This window comes from Pelodiscus sinensis, chromosome 30 (genome assembly GCF_049634645.1).
Source record: "Pelodiscus sinensis isolate JC-2024 chromosome 30, ASM4963464v1, whole genome shotgun sequence".
NCBI lineage: Eukaryota > Metazoa > Chordata > Testudines > Trionychidae > Pelodiscus > Pelodiscus sinensis.
Window position 1 is genome coordinate 897,482 of NC_134740.1, and position 19,194 is coordinate 916,675.

The 19,194-nt window shown below is 54.6% G+C and overlaps 1 protein-coding gene across 5 annotated transcripts; it reads left to right on the forward strand.

Moving 5' to 3' along the window:
• Positions 1-925: 925 nt before the first annotated feature.
• Positions 926-15,891, forward strand: LOC142821195 (immunoglobulin superfamily member 1-like). Of its 5 annotated transcripts, none has more exons than XR_012898116.1 (11): positions 926-1,106; positions 2,447-2,485; positions 3,389-3,685; positions 4,742-5,029; positions 7,531-7,818; positions 9,525-10,103; positions 11,070-11,168; positions 11,887-11,908; positions 12,616-12,808; positions 12,913-13,034; positions 13,502-15,891. XR_012898116.1 is itself a non-coding variant. In XM_075912033.1 (11 exons), exons 1-11 carry the CDS (start codon positions 1,076-1,078, stop codon positions 13,564-13,566), a joined length of 2,010 nt encoding a protein of 669 aa, XP_075768148.1. In that variant the 5' UTR covers positions 926-1,075; the 3' UTR covers positions 13,567-15,891. The 5 variants fall into 5 exon arrangements, 3 of the variants coding, with proteins under 3 accessions (XP_075768148.1, XP_075768146.1, XP_075768149.1); XM_075912033.1 differs by having other exon boundaries at positions 9,525-10,090; XR_012898117.1 differs by having other exon boundaries at positions 927-1,106; positions 9,525-10,090; positions 12,616-12,653; positions 13,502-15,889.
• Positions 15,892-19,194: the final 3,303 nt, after the last annotated feature.

The window sequence follows — 19,194 nt, forward strand, 5'->3', positions numbered from 1 at the left end:
TCTAGCCCAGTATCCTGTCTGCCGACAGTGGCCAGCACCAGGTGCCCCAGAGAGGGTGGACCAAAGACAATGATCAAGCGATTTGTCTCCTGCCATCCCTCTCCAGCCTCTGACAAACAGAGGCCAGGGACACCATTTTATCCCCTGGCTAATAGCCTTTTATGGACCTAACCTCCATGAAATGATCTAGCTTCTCTTTAAACTCTGTTCTAGTCCTAGCCTTCACCGCCTCCTCTGGCAAGGAGTTCCATAGGTTGACTACACGCTGTGTGAAGAAGTGTTACCTGGTTACCCCATATCGCCAGGGCTCCTTTGCTGACCTCCTTTGCTGCTATTGGCCGGGGCCCTGCAGAGTGATTGCAATGCATGCTGGGAGCCTTTAGGTCTGGCCGTGGTGCTCAAGGTGTGGTGCCTTTATGTTGGGGCGGGGACCTGATTGTGTCCCGTAGGTGGCACTTCCTCTGGCTGTGATCAGAGGGGAATAGGGAGCCAGGGGTTGGTGGAGCATCTCTTAAGCTCAGACTGGTCCCACCAGCACAGGGCTAAATGTGTCTCCCTGTATGAGGTGAGTAACTCCCCCTGCACCTCTTTCGCTCTCTCCATCTGCATCTCTCCTCTTCTGCAGGCATCACCTCTTCTTCTCCATCTTCCTTCCCCCTTGTGTCCCCCTTTCTCCAGCTCTGTCACCCACTCGCTCACCCCCTTGTCTGGGTTTTTCTCTGTCCCCTTCATCCCTATTTGTGGGGCAGCCTGGCTCTTCACTCTCCTCTTTGCTTCTCAGTCCCCTCTTTCCTCTCTCATTCCTGTTTCCACCCACCAGGTTTCTCCGGCCCGGATGCCAGGGCCCCCAGCGATCAGCAGGTCTTGAGTGTCCTTCATCGCCACCAATCTCTGCTCCTCTCAGGCTGACCCGCCCCCGGGGCTGGTTCCTCTTTTGAACATGCAGAGTTTGGGGAAGTGTCTCACTTCACATGCCAGGGGAGACGACCTCAGATATTCATAGAGCTCGGTGGCTATTTACAGATCCCGTGGAAGGAACAGATTCACCCGGCAGCTGCATCCTGCTAAACCCGGCATGGAGCTCCGAGTCCTCCTCTGTCTACTGGGTGAGCGACCCTGCACTTCTCCCGCAGCCTCTGTCTCCTTCCCCCTTCCCTGCGTGTGTCCCCCTCTCTTCCTCCTCCAGCTCCATGGGGCCACTTCTCCCCGGGGTCCATCTCCAGTCTCCGTTCAGCCCCGGCCTGGTGGGGCGTCCAGCACTTCCCAGCCTTTGGGGTTCAGTTTTGGGACCTTTCTCGGTTGAGGGTAAGAATGCGGAGTCTCAGGCTTCAGCCAGTAGATTCTCAATGGCCACTTGCCAGGGGCCTTGCTTGCCTATCAGTCACCTGGTCTTTTCTTTCCGTTTTCTGTCTGTCTGTCACTCACCGTGAGGGAAACAGATGATGAACTTCGACCACCCGTCCCTGCGTGGCCCTAAACTCCATTCCCTGGTCCCCAGCTCCGTCCCTCCCATGGACTCCCCAGAACGCTCACTCCCCATGTCACAGCTCACATGTACCCACACTTGGCCCCTCGGCTCCCAGGCAGAACCCCCCTCTCCAGTGCGGCAGCCCCTTCTCAGGGAGTCCATGCCAGTCCACCAGGTGTCTGGTGGGGCTGATCTAGGTGGTTTCAGCCACCTGTCTCCATTGTGAGCCCCCTCCCTCTGGACCCCCGGGGCCTCCCCTCCCAGAAGGACCCTGTTCTCTAGACCAGAGCGACTATCAGCCAGCACAAAACAGAAGGTTTTATTGAGCGCTGAACACAGCACCGGGTCTCTCAGGCTTGTAGGCCTGGTCCTTCAGCCCACACATTAGTCTCCCCTGTAGCTAGCTGAGCTCTGCCTGCTCCTCTCGGTCCCCCCCAAAACACCCCCGTCTCCCAGCAGAGCCTCCAATACCCCCAGCAACAGCCCCTCCCCGGCCATTGTCTTCTCCCCAGATAAGAGGGTCACCTGGCCCCTCTTCTCCTCCTCCCTCCCCGTCCAATGTTCTCCCCTCGCTGGGATCAGCTGGGCCGGTTGCTGGGGTCCCTTTCTCAGCCCGTTGTCTGTCATCTGGTCAGAACCGGCCGTGTCCTCTGAGTAGGGCTGAGGTCACCAGGGTCCCAGACCCCACAGCTCCAGTTCGGGGCTGTTCTCTGACACAATAAACACCCCATCTTTGTCACAATCAACCAGTAACTGCCAGGCACACAACACTCCTCTTTGAACCCCCCAAACTCCCCACTTCCTCACACCAGACACCCGGGATCCAACTTTGGGCTGTTCTCTGACACCACAAACTCCCCACCTTTGTCACATTCAACCAGAAACTGCCAAGCACTGAGCGCCCCCCTGTACACAACACCCGTCTTTGAACCCCCCAAACTCCCCACTTCCTCACACCCCGTCTCTTCTCCCCTTCAGCTGCTCTCCAGATCCTGCCCCAGCCGGTGTTCCCCGCAGGTAAGGAGGGACCCAGTCCCCACACAGGCCCCAGCTGTCTGTGGAGGTGGGTCCCCCTCTAGTTCATTTTCTAGCCTGGCCTCGTGGTCGAGGGTGTGTCCCTGTCTGGTTGGGTCAGAGAATGGCTCTTGGGGGTGCTGTCCCTAAATCCACCCCAGTGCAGAGGGGCTGGAGGGTCCGTAGGGTTGTGAATGGGACCAGACTGGGGACACTGGTTCCAGCATCTTGTGTGCCTGGCTTCTCACAATTGGGGTCCCCGGCACTATGTGAAGGGACCCCCCTGGCCCTGCCTCTCCGCTCAGCTCCCAGAATACTCCCTGAATTGAGGGTGACGGGTGGGGGGAGGCTTCAGTTCTCTGGGGTCCCCTGGACTCCTAGAGAGGGGCTGGATTCCTGGATAGAGCTGAACTCCTGTTAAAACCAGGCCCCTTTCAGAGACCGCTTTGCAAGCACCCCAACAATAGAGACAGACATGAGCCTAACCCTGACCCCCCTACTCCAGATGCCGGGCAGCGCTGCCTGCAGGCCAGGGTGGGAGATGCCTTGGGTGGGGGGCGCACTGAGGAGAATCTCTCTTCCTAGCCACGGTCTCCCCACCCGCACTTGGCTCCTCTGTCCAGTCTCAGCGCCTCCCTGGGGCCATCCCAGGTGAACTGGTCCCCACAGAGGCAGATACACGGAGTGTGGCCAGACGGAACATGGTCCCCTCCAGAGTTGATCTTGGCACCTGCTCTAACTCCGGGGCTGAGAGTTCAGCCAGAGCTGTGGGGCAGTCAACAGGCGTCTGGTGGGGCCGGTCTAGGGAGCCAAGAGGGCTCTGGCTTTAGCTAAGGGGCAGGAATTGGGGGGCGGCCCCTAGCTGGGGGAGCGTAACTTCTCCTGCATCTCTCTTCCCTTCCTCAGCACCCCTGCCAGTCCCCACAGTCAGCATGGACCCCCAGTACCCTGTGTATGTCCCAGGGGAGCGTGTCACCCTCAGATGCTCGGCCCCCCAGGGGCTGGCGGTGAGCAGCTACCAGTTCTACAATCAGCAAGGGGAGCGGGTCTTCAGTGAGAGCACCGGCCCATTCGGGGGGGCCTGGCTGGTGCTGACGGCGGCACCGGGGAAAGCTGGGAAGTACAGCTGTGAGTACTGGGCCGAGAGAGATGGGAAGAACCTCTACTCTGCACGCAGCCAGCCTGTGTCGGTACCAATGATGGGTGAGTCTCCTTTCTCCTGCTCCTAGGGGATTCCCTGCCCAAGACCCTAGCCCCTCAGCTGAGTGGAGGGTCACCACCCTGCTCCCTTTCACCTTGGGGCTCCTACACTTGTCTCCACCTGCTCCTCAAAACCAACCATCCCCTTGAACCAATGAAATCCATTTCCCAGAGGCACATGGGGAAGGGACCCCGTGATCCTCTCGTCCCTGCTCCATTGACTCTCCCTACCGGCATCTCCTGTGAGCTAGAACAGGGCTTCTAGGGAGCCAGCCTGATTCGCAAAGAGACAGGGATGGAGAACCCACTGCAAAAGGGGGCTCATTGTTCCAGCCTTCTTGGTAAAAACGTCCCACCTCCTTCCCGGTCTGTATTTATCCAGCTGCAGCCTCCGTCCACCATGTCCTGGTGGAACTTTGCCTACTACACTGAAGTGCCCGTTGGTACCAAATCTCTGTGGTCACAGGAGATGCTTCTAGGTGGGGTCCAGTCGCCCCTCAGCCTTGGAAAGTCTGAACTTGCTTCCGCTCTAGAGATTCCTTCCGTACCGGAGCTGGTGCTGAGGTGGTCTGTAGATTGCCTGAGCCTGGCTGAGCCGTCGGTGGCTGGTTTGGTTCCAGGTTGAAGGAGCTTCACAGAGACTGAGGCCAGAGGTCACAGGGGTCCCATCTGGCCTTAGACTCAGTGAACAAGGCCCATTTTCTGGTCCTCGATCTGTCTCCTGGCTCTTCTATGAACCACCTCCAGGTACTCCCCATCCTTCTCGAAGACCTGCAGGGGGTGTTCTAGGAGTAGGAATAGTTCCCCAAAGTCCAGGTTCCTAACCCCCACCACAATCACAACACCTCATTGCCTTCCCAGAACTGGAGAAAGGACCCAGGAGTCCTGACCCCCAGCCACCTCTGCTCTTCCCTCCTAAAGCCACATATGGAACCCAAGAATCTTGCTTCCCAGCCTAACCCTGCTCAATGCCTTTACCATTGGCCCTGTCACCGCCTCTGCTATTTCTGCCTTCACTCAGGCACATCCTGCTTTCTCCCCTTTCATTCTTCCTCACAGATCATCCGGTAGCCCCGTCCCTCTCTGCCACTGCCGACGGCCTCTGGTATGACTCTGTCACCGTCGTGTGCTCACCCCGTGGGAGCTACATATCGCCCACCTTCCAAATCTTCAAGAATGGAAAGCTGGTACAGTTGGAATACACCCCCTCCTCGCAGGGGGCCCAGTTCCAGCTCCACACGTCCGACCCCCGCTCTGCCGGCTCCTACACCTGTAGCTACCAGATAGACGTCTCCGGGAGGAAGGTGGAGTCCAGACTGAGTTCTCCCCTCTCCATCCACTTGCCAGGTGATTCAGTGTATTCCACTGTTGTGGTCTTGGGCTCTTTCTCCTGGGGTCACCACCAGGGCTGTTTGGGAAACGCCAAGTGGATCTGATGTGAAATGTTGACACCAATTCCCTTTGTCATCCCCCCAAAAGTTCCAGCCACAATGTTGCTCTTTTTCTACTTAAATCTGATCCCCCCCACCCCGTGTCAACGTTCTCAGTTCAAACGACTGGTGTCCAAAAAACCTTCAGTTACTTTGCTGGTTTTTTTTGCCAAACAAGTTCAAAGTTTGGTTTCATCGAACAACAGTTGGGTCACAATGACTCTGTGTGTGAAAAGGTTAATTTGGGTCAACAGCCATTTTCATGTAAATAGCTGGAGGAACGTTTTTCTACCAGGATTCATCTAAATCAGCAATACTCCGACAGAGGCTCAGGAGCCACAAATGACTCTTTAATGTGTCTTCTGGCAGGATGTGATCTTAAAATACTTTGGTGAATAATTCAGTCTCAGTCTCAATTCTTAACCAGTCAGGAAGCTTCTACTATGCTATTAGCCACTGTAGTAGCTACAGCAATGATACTTGCTCGGTCGTTTTGTGGTGAGTCTCAATGGAACAATGAATTCAGATGACTCGGGAGATATTGGGTGCTAATTTGGTTCTTAAACCACTGAGGTCTGAGTATCACTGTTCTGAATTATGAAGGCTCAGGGTCCTGCTTCATTTTGTAATGCTATTGGTGCCTGGGCCATTTAAAAATATGCCTCTCTTGGCCTGCTACTATTGATTATTTGTATTGCCGTAGGGCAGGTAGGCATGGTAGGAGGGGGGTGAACTTAATGACAAAAGGGAACAGGAAAGGCCCGGGCTAAATGGAGAGAAATAACCAGCGTGCCTGGCGTGAGAAGAACTCCTCTCAAGTTGAACAGTAAGATTGACGAGGTAAGAAACAGGCAGGTAATTTTGTAGCTCCCAATGCTGGAGGTATGGACTAAACAGGCAGATCTTGAACGCAGTGGAAATGAAGATGTTAAGAGGGACGCTTGGAATTGGGAGACTGGGTCGCGCTTGGAACGAGCAGATTAGGAGAAGTGTGCCGGTGGTAGCAACTATGTAACAGCTGAGGGATGCATGGGTTGGGTGGTTTGGGTGGGCAAAACGAAGATCGGGAGAATATTTAGGAAAGAGGAGTAGAAGGCAGAGAAGACCCAAGCTAGATGGATGGACGCTATAGGAAAGGGTTTGGTTAGCTGTGGTGCTTCTGAGGAACACAAGACAGCCTGGAATAGAGAAGGACTGAAGCAGCTGATCCCATGAAGTTGGGACTAAGGATGGAAGAAGTTAGAGCTGGCTGGGAATTTATTAACAAGAGTTTTTTCCCCACCCAGAAATGTAGATTCAACAAAACATTTTGAAGCAAAATAATGTAAATCTACAGCTACCCATCCATCCGCCTGCCCACCTGTCTGTCCGTCCGTCCATCCATCCTCCTGCTCATGCATCCATTCATCTGCCTGACCATCCATCCATCCCTCTCGACCCACACCATCCATCCAACCAACCAACCCTCTCTACCCACACCATCCATCCAACCAACCAACCCTCTCTACCCACTCCATCCATCCAACCAATCAACCCTCTCTTCCCACTCCATCCATCCAACCAACCAACCAACCAACCAATCAACCCTCTCTGCCCACTCCATCCCTCCATCCAACCAATCAACCCTCTCTGCCCACTCCATCCATCCAACCAACCAACCAACCAACCCTCTCTGCCCACTCCAACCAACCAACCAACCCTCTCTGCCCACTCCATCCAACCAACCAACCCTCTCTGCCCACTCCAACCAACCATCCATCCCTCTCTACCCACGCTATCCATCCAACCAACCAACCCTCTCTGCCCACTCCATCTATCCCTCCATTCAACCAACCCACTCTGCCCACTCCATCCATCCATCCATGTATCCCTCTCCATACACTCCCTTCTCCCTAGCTAACTCTCCCTCCACACAGTCCCCCTTCTATGGATGGCAGTATCCAAAGGGCAGGAACCAGGCAAGGCCCAGGCATGCACCTGTGACGGGGCCACACAGCCTCCCACCCACCGCAGACTCCCTATAACTGAATACAGTGGCCGGGACTGGCCAAGCCATGGAAGGTGTGGGGATAATAATTCCTGGGAGCCAAGCCAGTGATGGCAGCATTTGGCCCATGGTGGCCCTTGAAAAGCTCAGCTCCAGCACCCCATGGCAGCTGTGGGGTTTGTTCCTGCACCGCCCCACTGAGCAGGGTTTGTATTTCACCTTGGCATTTGTTTTGTCACCAGGGCTGAGTGAACAAATCACCTGCCAGGGGCCCCTGCTCACTGCCTCAAGGCCCCCATGGGCAGCTTTGGCATCTCAGCTGGGGGCTGCAGCCAGAGGGCTGGGGGCTCTCGGGGATGTCACAGCCCGTCCGGTGTCTCTGGATCTGATCCTCTTTTCCCTGAACCATGGACGTGGCTTGTCTTTTTCAGAACCCCCTGGAGCCCCGACCCTCTCCCTGCATCAACAGTATACTGTGTACCTCCGGGGAGAGACGGTCAGCCTCACGTGTTTGGAGCCTCCTGGCGCTCACCGGGCAGTTGGATTCCAGTTCTCCAGGGACGGCGGAAAGACGATCTTGCCTGGAAGCAGCAACACGCTTGCTCTGCACCTCGCGGGGCTGGAGGACTCCGGCTCGTACACCTGCGCCTACTGGATACAGCCGTCCCAATGGGGGGTCCGATCCCGGGAGAGCCAGCCGGTCTCCATCTCGGTCATGGGTGAGTTATGAGCTGGCACCGACCCTCCGGACACAGCTGGGCGTGTTCCAAAGAGACCCCACGTATGGTTCTGTTCCGCTTTCCGTAACCTGGGTGGGTCACACGCTTTCTGGCAGATGACTTGCCTCCCAGGCTCACATCAGCCCTCAGTTTAGACCCTGGCTTGCTGGTTGTTGAGCGGCTCTCCTCATTGGCCAGCACAAGAAAAAGAGAGGAAACCAAAGTGTGGTCCCATCTAGGGGTAAAGGGCAGGACAAACCCATGTACCAAAGCCAGTCTCTTTTCAGTAGTGGAACGGTGGGGACGACCCCGAGTCCACACGCTACGCTAGGTTCCAGCCTCAGGATCCCGTGATAACACCTGCCCGTAATGTCTCTGGTGATAGCTGTGTGACAGCTATGAATCCCTGGGCTACTTCTCCACCACCTTCCTTACCAGAGGTTCTTCCTCTTGGTACCTGCTTGTGCTTGGTCCTCCCAGATTCTCCACGGCTTCTCCTCCCCTCAAACATCTTGCCACACTGAGCTACCAGAAAGGGAGCCTTCTGAGCAGTCTCTGCTGGTTCTTCATTGGCCCCGGGTGTTCTGATTAGTCTGACTCACTTGGCTTATATCCGTACCCCCCAACATCCTGAACCCCATCTCCTGGGTCCTCTACACCCCATCTCCCCTCATCCTGTCCATCACCCCCTGATCTCCTGGGTCCTCTACACCCCATCTCCCCTCATCCTGTCCATCACCTCCTCATCTCCTGGGTCCTCTACACCCCATCTCCCCTCATCCTGTCCATCACCCCCTGATCTCCTGGGTCCTCTACACCCCATCTCCCCTCATCCTGTCCATCACCTCCTCATCTCCTGGGTCCTCTACACCCCATCTCCCCTCATCCTGTCCATCACCTCCTCATCTCCTGGGTCCTCTACACCCCATCTCCCCACATCCTGTCCATCACCCCCTGATCTCCTGGGTCCTCTACACCCCATCTCCCCTCATCCTGTCCATCACCTCCTCATCTCCTGGGTCCTGTACACCCATCTCCCTGCACCCTGCCCATCACCCCCTCATCTCCTGGGTCCTCTACACCCCATCTCCCCACATCCTGTCCATCACCCCCTCATCTCCTGGGTCCTGTACACCCATCCCCAATTCACCCTGTGTCCTGTCCTACTGCATCCCCTGAAACCCATCACTTGGAGCCCCATTGCCTGCCCCATCTTCTACACCACTGCTTCTTCTACCTCCCCAGTGAGCCCTCCCAGAAGTACAATGTGACCAGGTCTGGGAGGGGAAAGACAACCTAATTGCTTCTCCCCTGGGAAAGCCAAAGCCCTTGTGGGAGACGCCAGATCCTTCCTGCAGCTGGGGTTGGGCACGGAGAGCCGGTCCCAGGAGAGGAGACTGGGGGAGCTGGGCTGTTCAGCCAAAATCGCTGGCCAAGCAGGGTCTGATGGAGGTGGGCAGGGAGGGGGCCAGCGATGGAGCCCAGGGGAGGCAGGGGAACAAAGTGGGTGTGTGCTGGGCTGGGCTCATTGGAGGCTACCCATGGGGAGAAGGCTTCTGACCAGTGGGGAGAATAGGGGATGCCCTGGACTGGCCTCTGGCAAGAGTTGGGAGGGTCACAGACACAACTGGCCCCATGTCCCCACTAGCTGTTTGCAGACCTTTGAGCAAGAGGTTGAGAATGAGACTCCTTCCCCCCCCCCCCAGATTATACACCGAAGCCCTCGGTGTTGCTGTATCCAGACTATCCAGCCTACGTGGCTGGGGAGAGGGTGGAGATTCGCTGCTCGGCTCCCCCCGGGACCTCCCCGGAGCGGTTCGGGTTTTACCAGAGTGGGGTGCTGCTAGGACACCAGCCGGGAACCGTCTCAACGTGGCAGCTGGATCTCCAAGCCAATGGCACCAGAAAAGCCACCCGGTCGTTCTTCTGCATCTACGAGCAGCAGATCCAGGAGAGGCGGGTGCCCTCCTACACCAGCGACCCCGCCTCCATCCCCGTGTTCCCGGCACTGGCTGCCCCGTCCCTGCAGCTCATCCCACCCCACCTGCACTACGTGACGGGGGAGACGGTGACGGCCGAGTGTGTCGTCCCTGCTGGGCCCTACGAGCCCCGGGACCACTGGCTGCAGAGAGACGAGGAGCCGGGTGCAGAGATGCTGGGGGCCCGGCACATCCTGACTGTCAATTCCAGCGCCCGTGGGAGCTACCGGTGTGGGTACAGCACAGAGCTCCAGGGACGTCACCTCCAGTCACCCCCCAGCCTCCCAGTGCCAGTAAATATAACGGGTAGGGAAACCGCCGGTGCCCATCGGGCTGGATAGACAGCCCCTTCCCCATCCCCATCCCCTGAACCCGTGCCCATTATACAGTATAGCCGCCCCTTCCCACCCCCACCCTCTGCTGCCCCCTAGTGCCCATTATACAGTATAGCCGCCCCTTCCCACCCCCACCCTCTGCTGCCCCCTAGTGCCCATTATACAGTATAGCCGCCCCTTCCCACCCCCACCCTCTGCTGCCCCCTAGTGCCCGTTATACAGTATAGCCGCCCCTTCCCCCGCCCACCCTCTGCCGCCCCCTACTGCCCGTTATACAGTATAGCCACCCCTTCCCCACCCACCCTCTGCTGCCCCCTAGTGCCCATTATACAGTATAGCCGCCCCTTCCCCACCCTCTGCTGCCCCCTAGTGCCCATTATACAGTATAGCCGCCCCTTCCCCGCCCACCCTCTGCTGCCCCCTAGTGCCCATTATACAGTATAGCTGCCCCTTCCCCGCCCACCCTCTGCTGCCCCCTAGTGCCCATTATACAGTATAGCCGCCCCTTCCCCGCCCACCCTCTGCTGCCCCCTAGTGCCCATTATACAGTATAGCTGCCCCTTCCCCGCCCCACCCTCTGCTGCCCCCTAGTGCCCATTATACAGTATAGCCGCCCCTTCCCCGCCCACCCTCTGCTGTCATCAGCTCTGCCGGCCTGGATCTCATCCACCTGGCTTTACCCTGACACGGGGACGGATGCTCCCAAACCACTGGGAGAGCTGCTGGCTAGGCATGAAACCAGAGCCAGGGGGACCGAGCAGGAGACGTGGGGGGGTCAGGGACAGATCCTGTCTCATCAGAGATGCCCTGGTGGGATTTTTGTCCTGGAGCGTGGCTCCCGCTTCCAACCCAGAGAAGGCAGCTCCTGTGTTCTAGCAGTGGGCACAAAATATAATTCATGGGTGAGCCATTCACCCAGCCCCTTTCTCCTCTCCAGACTGGCCCCTGTGGATGCCCCTGGTGGCTGGATGTGCCGGGGCTGCGTTGCTGCTTTTCTTGCTGCTTCTCATCTGCCTGTGCCGGAGGAGGAGAAAAGGTACCACTGGTGGGGAGAGAGTAGGAGGAGGGGTGAACACTGGGGGGTATCTGGGTTAGGGACCCTGAACTGCTTCCAGTCCTCAGATATGGGAGAAGGGGAGGCTGCAAAGGGGGAATCCAATAGACATGGTGGGGTTTTGTTTTTGGGGGTCAATCAGTGTGTGTGAGAGTCTGGGGACTGCCAACAACAGGAAATTCTCCCCAGTGCCTGGCTCCAAGCCTCCATCTTCTGAAAGGAGCCTGGTCCCCCAATTCAGCCGCTCTCACCTGCCGAGTCCCTCAGCTTTTGCTTGGCCAGGCTGGGCCTGGGTTACTGTCTCTACCTTAGAGCTGTGTTCTCCCACCCAAGGGGTGCTCAGACGTGTCTCCAGGGAAGCCGAAGGGATAGTTATTTCTCGGGGCTAGAGGTGAAGGGGCAGAGACCGAATGGGGACTTGGAAACAAGGTGGCAGGTGGGAAGACCCCGTGAGACACAACCAAGAACTGCGGCTTGAAAACAAGGTTCTGTCTCACTCCCACCGGTGACACTTGATGCCTCGTGCAAGCCAAAGAGTTTCCCCCTTTCCCTTCATTCATCTCAGTGCACAGCATCCTAAATTGCTCTAACATGGTTCCCTGTTCTCCAGGCACTCTGCCAGACCCTAGCTTTCAGCCAGTGCCCCTAAGGTTCACTAGGCCACACTGTTTAGTGGCTCTATTTTCCCTTCTCTTCACAGGTGGTGTCATGGCACCAACGCAGTAAGTTGCTCCAATTTCAAAGGCCGCTACTCTCCTGCCCCCTGGGAACTGGGTTTGCCCTCACCCAGACAACTGGCCTATCCCATGAGAAACTTGTACCTGGTGGGTGGGGATGGGAGGAAGGCTGGGATGGCCGTTCCCAGACATCTAACCTGGGTTAACAAGGCATAGCGGAGTAGTTGACAGAGGCTTCCCTGTCGACCGCGGCGTGTCTAGACTGCCCTGCTGTGCTGGAAAAGCACATTTTCATGTAAATGAAGCCGGGATTATTTAAATCGTGGCTTCATTTGGGTATGTCTAGTAAACTCATCTACATGGCTCTGCCGACGGAGCCATGTAGTCTAGACATACCCTGGATGATACCCAGAGGGAGATGCCATCCAGGCATGCCCATGAATGAAGCAAGATGTGAGAGTGGGGAAGAATGGGAGGCGGAGGATGAAGGAGCGAGAAAGTAGAGAGGCGCATGAGCCAATGAAGGAAGGAAGTAGGGGAGGTGACAAAGGAAGGAGGTGTGAGTGAAAGAGGGCATAAAAATAGATTAGAGAAGTGACTATGAGACAGACACGGAGAGAAGGAGCATGTGAAGGGGGGGGGGGAGAAAGGAGAAACAGATGAACGAGATAAAAAGCCTTGTTCCCCATGACCCGACTGCCCACTGCCATACCCCTGCTGACCCTACGTCTGTTTGCTTTTCCCAATTTCAGGCCCGTGTATGTCAACAGACCTTTTGGGGCCGGCACAGGTGAGCAACCTCCTCCCATGGGCCCCACCCACCATGACAGACACACATACCCCTCTGGAGAGGGCCATGGGGTCTGGAATCGAGGGGTGGAGGTGCTGGGACACCTCCCCTTTAAGTGGGGATTTTCCGACTGCCGCACTCTGGATTCCATGCTGGTAATGCTAATGGGAGGATGCCACCTAGTGGTGAAAGGTGGCATTCATGGCACACCCTCAGGGCTCGCCAGGGGAGCTGGGCAGGTGATCTGTTGTGTGATTAGCCCTGCAGGAATGGAGCCACGATGGGAAGGACCAGCCACTGACCCACAACCAGCCGGCCCAGCCCAGAGGGGGTCAACTCCTGCAGAACAAGGCCAAGAGAGAAGAGGATGCAGACACCAGGGTAGGGTGCAAGTTTGCAGTAAGATCAGGAGACTCCCCCTTTTTCTGAGCCCCACAGCATGTGGACCCCCAGCGTCAGGATGGGGTATGGGGCTGCCATCTCTGCTGCCTGCTCCACCCCGCTCCCCACAGAACAGCTCTGCTTTTGCCACCTAGGGCTCAGAATAGGCTCCTACTGGACAGCCCTGCAGCAACTGAGCAGTGGTGGGCAGGTCCAGCCACTGACCCACAACCAGCCGGCTCGGCCCCACAAGCCTGGAGGGGGTCAACCCCCCCTCCCAGAACAGGGCCAAGAGAGAAGGGGATCCAGCTGCCTACTGAGTTCCCCCTTCCCACTCCCCACTAGCGCTGCACTTGGGGCCCTGCGATCAGCATGGAGCAGAGAGCGCCCCCTACAGAGCCTCCCACCCTGCTCCCTGCAGTGCAGTGCCCCCTAGCTGACATGTGGCCCCGTCTTCTCTCTCCTAGGTGATCAACCCCATCTATTCCACACCGATCCCCCACAGCACCTTCGCCCAGCAGAGAGGAGGTAATTCTATCCTAGAGGACGTGGTGTACAGCAAAATCCCCTAAGGATCAGACTCCGTGGCCAATCTGTCCCCTTCCCACCCGCACACCGAGAACAGCCCTCATAATGCCCCATCCCCCAACTTTCCTTTCTTCGCAAAACTTGCAAACGACCACCAATCTCTTCCTGCTGCACTTAGAATGGGAGGCCGGGTCGACCTTGGGGGTGTAGCTCGAACCTAACTGCATTGGATCAATTTTCTGAACAATGAGCCGGCACTCCCCATGGCCATTCCACCAGCTTCAAGGGCCTTCATATTTGATTCCGGAATTCCTGCTTTTCACGAGGAGTGACAGGAAATTCGACCTTGCGTGGTCGAATTCAGCTCAAGGCAGGTGCAATGTTGTGAAAGTCGACTTTCTTGGCCCCACTGTGACCACTCAGGCCTGGACTTTCAACATGGCTGCTCCCCAGGCGCACAGGAAAAGTCCCAGGAAAATGCGAAGTTCATTTCTTGTGTGGCCAGTGTGGGCGAGCAGACATCAGAGCAGGCAGGACACCTGGCCATGAATGCCCAGGGTCACAAATGGAGCATGTGGGAGATCCTAGATCTGAATGCTGTAGTGTGGAGAGGAACCGGTCCAGGGAGAGCTACAAAGCAGCAAAAGAGATACTGATAGCTGTCTCACGATCGCACAGGGCATGGAGGAGAGATGATGCACCAAGGATGCCATGTGAAAATAAATGCCCACCAAAGCTTATGCTCCAACAAATCTGTTAGGCTATAAGGTGCCACAGGACTCGTTTATGCAGATTCAGATGAACATGGCTACCCCTCTGATACATGTGAAAATAAAGTAGCTGGGACAGGTGTACCAGAAGACAAATGAGGCAAACAGACGGGCTGGGGCGTTGCCACAAACATGCTGATTCTATGAGCAGCTGCATGGGATCCAGTTTCCCAAGCCAGTCCATCCATTCCTCCCAAGAGCTGCGGCATGGAGGATCATGTGGATGATGATGAGCAGAATGGTCAGCCAGTGAGAGGATCTCGCCAACAGCCAGGACCTTTTTATAACTCATAATCCCCTCCTCCCCGGACATCTCGTGGCCGGGCCCTGATGCTGGGGATGCACTCCTGCTGAGTTCACATTTTTTGTCATGCTACATGTGGGTTAAAGCAATTGGGTGTGATCTGAGGTGCCTACTCAGTGGAGGCTCCCCGGAAAAGCTTGTTAACGTGTCTGGAGATGGAGCAGGAATCAATCAAGTACCGGAAAAGGTGTCACAAGGAGGAAGGAGGAAAATCATTCTCCTTGAACACTGTTGATTGCACAGGAAGCCATGGGCTTAAACTGCAGCCAGGGAAATTTAGCTTGGACATTAGGGAACACTTCCTAGCTGCCCAGGCAGTGAAACACTGGAATAAGTTGCCCAGGGAGGTTGTGGAATCTCCATCCCTGGAGATATAGAAGAGGAGGTTGGACAGACACCTCAACATGTGGGTCGCACGTGGCCCACAGCCTGTTCATTTGCAGCCCACGGTGCAGTTTAGGCTCAACACGCGGCCCATGGGTGGGATCCTTTGAAGATGGCCTCCACTAGGAACATGCCCCGCAACGGCGAGTCAATATAAAGGTGGTCTGCTGATATGTGTTCTAGTAGTTAAATTCCTGGACTGTCATTGCTCATTCAAAGTGCTGTCATCTGGGTGGAAATCGGGTCATTATTGCATTTTATTAATATCAGCTGAACTGATTTAATGAGGCCTGTGTGTTGTGTAGTCTTGCCTTAATGGTTGTATTCATGCCTATCCGTGGGAAAGAAGCTATTCACATATACATTTGCGTGTACATGCAACCATACTTAAGTTGCATGTGCTGTGAATGTCCTTGTGATCCCCAGGGCTTCCAAAGTTGCATAACCCTGGTCTAGGCGGGGCTTAGTCCTTTTGTGAGGGCAGGGGACTGAACTCGATGACCTTGCAAGGTCACTTCTAGTTCTAGTGTTCTCTGATTCTATGAATTCTCCCTACACATCACCATGATGCTCTCACAGAGGAACTCTTCCATCCTTCCCCCAAGGTTCCTGGGGAGGCCTGCCTTAATCCATCCTCTGTGGTACGACACCTTTCCATGCCAAGTGGTCTGGCTTCCTTGCAGCACAAAGCATTGCAGCGTAATGTCCTGGTTTCTGGCCACAATCAGCCAGCATTTGCTTCTTATCACTCAGTGGCTGTGTCTACACTGGCCACTTGAATTTCCGAAAAAGCACTGACGATCTCATGTAAGATCATCAGTGATTTTCTGGAAATACTATGCTGCTCCCGTTCGGGCAAAAGTCTTTTTCTGAAAGACTTTTGCGCAAAAGGGCCAGTGTAGACAGCTCAGATTTGTTTTCCGCAAAAAAGCCCTGATCGTGAAAATGGCGATCGGGGCTTTTTTGTGGAAAAGCGCCTCTAGATTGGCCACGGACGCTTTTCCGGAAAAAGTGCTTTCGTGGAAAAGCATCCTGCCAATCTAGACGTGCTTTTCCGAAAATGCGTTTAACGGAAAACTTTTCCGTTAAAAGCATTTCCGGAAAATCATGCCAGTGTAGACGTAGCCAGTGTGTTTTGGAGAAAACTACCACCATGCAGGGCACCCTGGATGAAACCTGTAATCAAACTGCTCCTTACCAAGGGCTGCATACATGCCATTCCCACTCCACACCCTCGTCTGCCTTTTCAGGTATTTGCAGCCCATGTCTCTGCCTCTGTTATTCCTTGGCCTCCCTAGAGGCCTTCCTCAGTCCTGCTTTGAACAGTTCCCCATATGGTAGCACATTAGGAACTATTAGGAAAAGGATAAGAATAGGAAATAGGATGATGGTGCTATATCAACCCATGACACTCCCACCTTGAATGCTGCATCCAGTCCTGGTTGCCCCGTCTCAAGGTGGAACCAGAGAAGGGCAAAAATGACAATAAAGGGTGTAGACAAGATTCCATATGAAGACAGATTAGGGATGTACATCTTAGGAAAGAGATGAAGAGCTGTCGAAGGGGGATATGACCTAGGTCTCTGAAATCAGGGAAGATGTAGAGAAGGGGAACAGGGAAGTGTTATTTACCCTTTTCCATAGCACACAAACCAGGGGTGACCTGATAAAATTAGGAAGCAGCGCGTTTACGTACTTGTTTGTATCAAACGTGGCGTGACGGCTAAGCACCCCGTATTGCATCCCCTATCCAGTATTCCCTGTACGTGGTGCGCTTATGCAGCTGAGCAGGAGAGATTCAAATGTTATCCAGCTGATTAGCAGAGCACCCAAAGCTAATTTTTTTGTTATTCCTGGTGGTGCACATTCACACAGACCTAGGTGTGCACAACAAAATTTATTCTACACGTGGATGGAAAAAATCCATTCATGGATGGAAAAGATTAGCATGGATCATTGTTCCTAAAGGCCTAAGCACCCCTAGCTCTGAGTGAGGACACCGGGGCTGGACTGGGCATGAGACGAGCACACCCCCTATGTAGTTAATTTCTATCCTTTGCAACACATTATCTTCTAGCGTTGTGGTGGGATGCTGGAGCCAGCACTGAGACTGCTCCTCTAATCTGCAAGGTAGCCTGTCATGCAAAACATAGTAGTTTAGGTCACTGCAGTGTTGTGGTTTCCGGTCGTCGCCGTACATTGCATTTAGAGGAAGCGCTGTTTTGTGTCTCTGCTGCATCTAGGTGGGCCATGCTCACCCGGAGCTCGTGTCTGTGGTCACAGGGACTGGGGTCACCTCCTCTCCATGCAGCCTGACGGGAAGCAGCTGTTGCTTTTTATGAGCGCAGAGGCGGGGCAGATAGATCAGCCTCAAACCACAGATCATTCGAGCGGATGTGGGGACTGAATGAACTCTCATTGTTCCTGCTTCTGTGTCCTCCCTCTTCCCACCTTTTTCTTTTTTTAGTGTCTTCAGAGTGCTCATCGCCTCTCGCTTCCGGTCTCTCTCCAGCCTCACACATCACAACATCAACTGTAGATTTATTTGCCCCCTTGGAGCCTAGCTTGGTCCCTGCCCCCTCACTAAGGTTCTCCTTGAGCCGAGGAGCAATAGTTCCAATTTGAGACACGCTATGAACTAAACGACATTTAGTGACACCCGATTGCTGTCCTTTCTGGACTTGGTGATACACCTCGGGGGTGTGTGTGTGTGTGTGTGTTTATGGATTATAAATCCTCAGCCCCCTTGAAAATACTTTTGTTGAACATTCCCAGCTCTTTTACTTTCCTGTCCCTTGACTCTGTTTCCCCAAGCCATGAATTGACCCCACCTCTCGAGCCAGGTGACAAAGAGCTGTCCTGCTCTAGGAAGTAGTCTGCGATTCTAGATTTTTTTTGCCAGATGGGGTTGAAACATTTGCAGACAGTTTTGAATGGTTTCCCCCCACAGATCTCTGTAACAGGGGAGAGTGAGGTCTAAGTGAACATGAAATATAGGACCCACAAATTTCTCTTCACAGGCCTGTTCTGGGAGGTGCCAAATCTAGTTTCAGGTCTCTGGTCTACATGAAGCTTTGGACCCTGTGTCTTCTCCATCCTAGGGTGTGTCTAGACGACAGAGTTTTGTCGACAGAAGTTTTATCGACATACTGTCGACAAAGCTTCTGTTGACAAAGAGCGTCTAGACTATATCCAGTTCTGTCGACAGAGCAAGTCGCTTTGTCGACATAACAGTGTGGATGCATAGGACAGTGTAGATGCAGTAATGCCTTCTATCCACAGAACTCTGTCAACAAAAGGCGTTATTCCTCGTAGAATGAGGTTTACATATGTCGACAAAACTGCTGAGTTTTGTCAACGTTATGTCGACATAACTCCAAGGCAGTGTGGACGCAGGTATAGTTTTGTTGACAGAAGTCCACTTTTGTCGACAAAACCCTGTAGTCTAGACACACCCCTAGATAAGTGTCATATCATGGGGCTGCTCAGAGTGGCCCCTTCTGGCTTTATAATCCTGTCTCAGCCCCTGGGTCACCCCTTCCCAGAGGAATCCCTAGAGCAGAACTCCTAGAGATCTCTCCAATCACAATTTAAACATCATCAGTGATGGATAACCCACCATGAAAACTGGTGATGCCCCCAGTCAGGTTCTGCTGCACTTTGCTTATGTCGTTAAGGACACGACATTTCGTTACCTTGGCGTTCAATCCTAAAGGGAATTTGGTGACTCTTAGTTTTTGTTTTACTCCACATCATAAACGAGCACAATGCTCCTGCAATGCCCAGCCAACCTGTGGAACTCCTTGCCAGAGGATGGTTTGAAGGCTAGGACTGTAACAGGGTTCAAAAAAGAGCTAGATAGAGTCACAGAGATTTGGTGCATCAATGGCTGTTAGCCAAGATGGGTAGGGAAGGTGTCTCTGGGCTCTGTTTGTCAGAGGCTGGAAATGGCTGACAGGGGAGGGATCACCTGAGGATTCCCTGTTTCTGTTCACTCCCTCTGGGGCACCTGGATTTGGCCACTGTGGGCAGACAGGACACTGGGCTGCATGGACCTTTGGTCTGACGCGGTCTGGCCATTCTAATGGTCTCAATTTCATGCTAGGACAGCTCCAACTAACCAGCGGTGTTGTCTTCCAGTCGTCATTGTCAAGTCCAAGTCGAGTCTCATGTC

Bases quoted from the DNA above. Each gene is read 5' to 3' on its own strand.
- LOC142821195 (XM_075912031.1), top strand. From the start codon at position 1,076: ATGGAGCTCCGAGTCCTCCTCTGTCTACTGG. The intron at 7,819-9,524 runs GTGAGTTATGAG...CCCCCCCCCCAG, and splicing joins GGTCTCCATCTCGGTCATGG to ATTATACACCGAAGCCCTCG. The intron at 10,104-11,069 runs GTAGGGAAACCG...TCTCCTCTCCAG, and splicing joins AGTGCCAGTAAATATAACGG to ACTGGCCCCTGTGGATGCCC.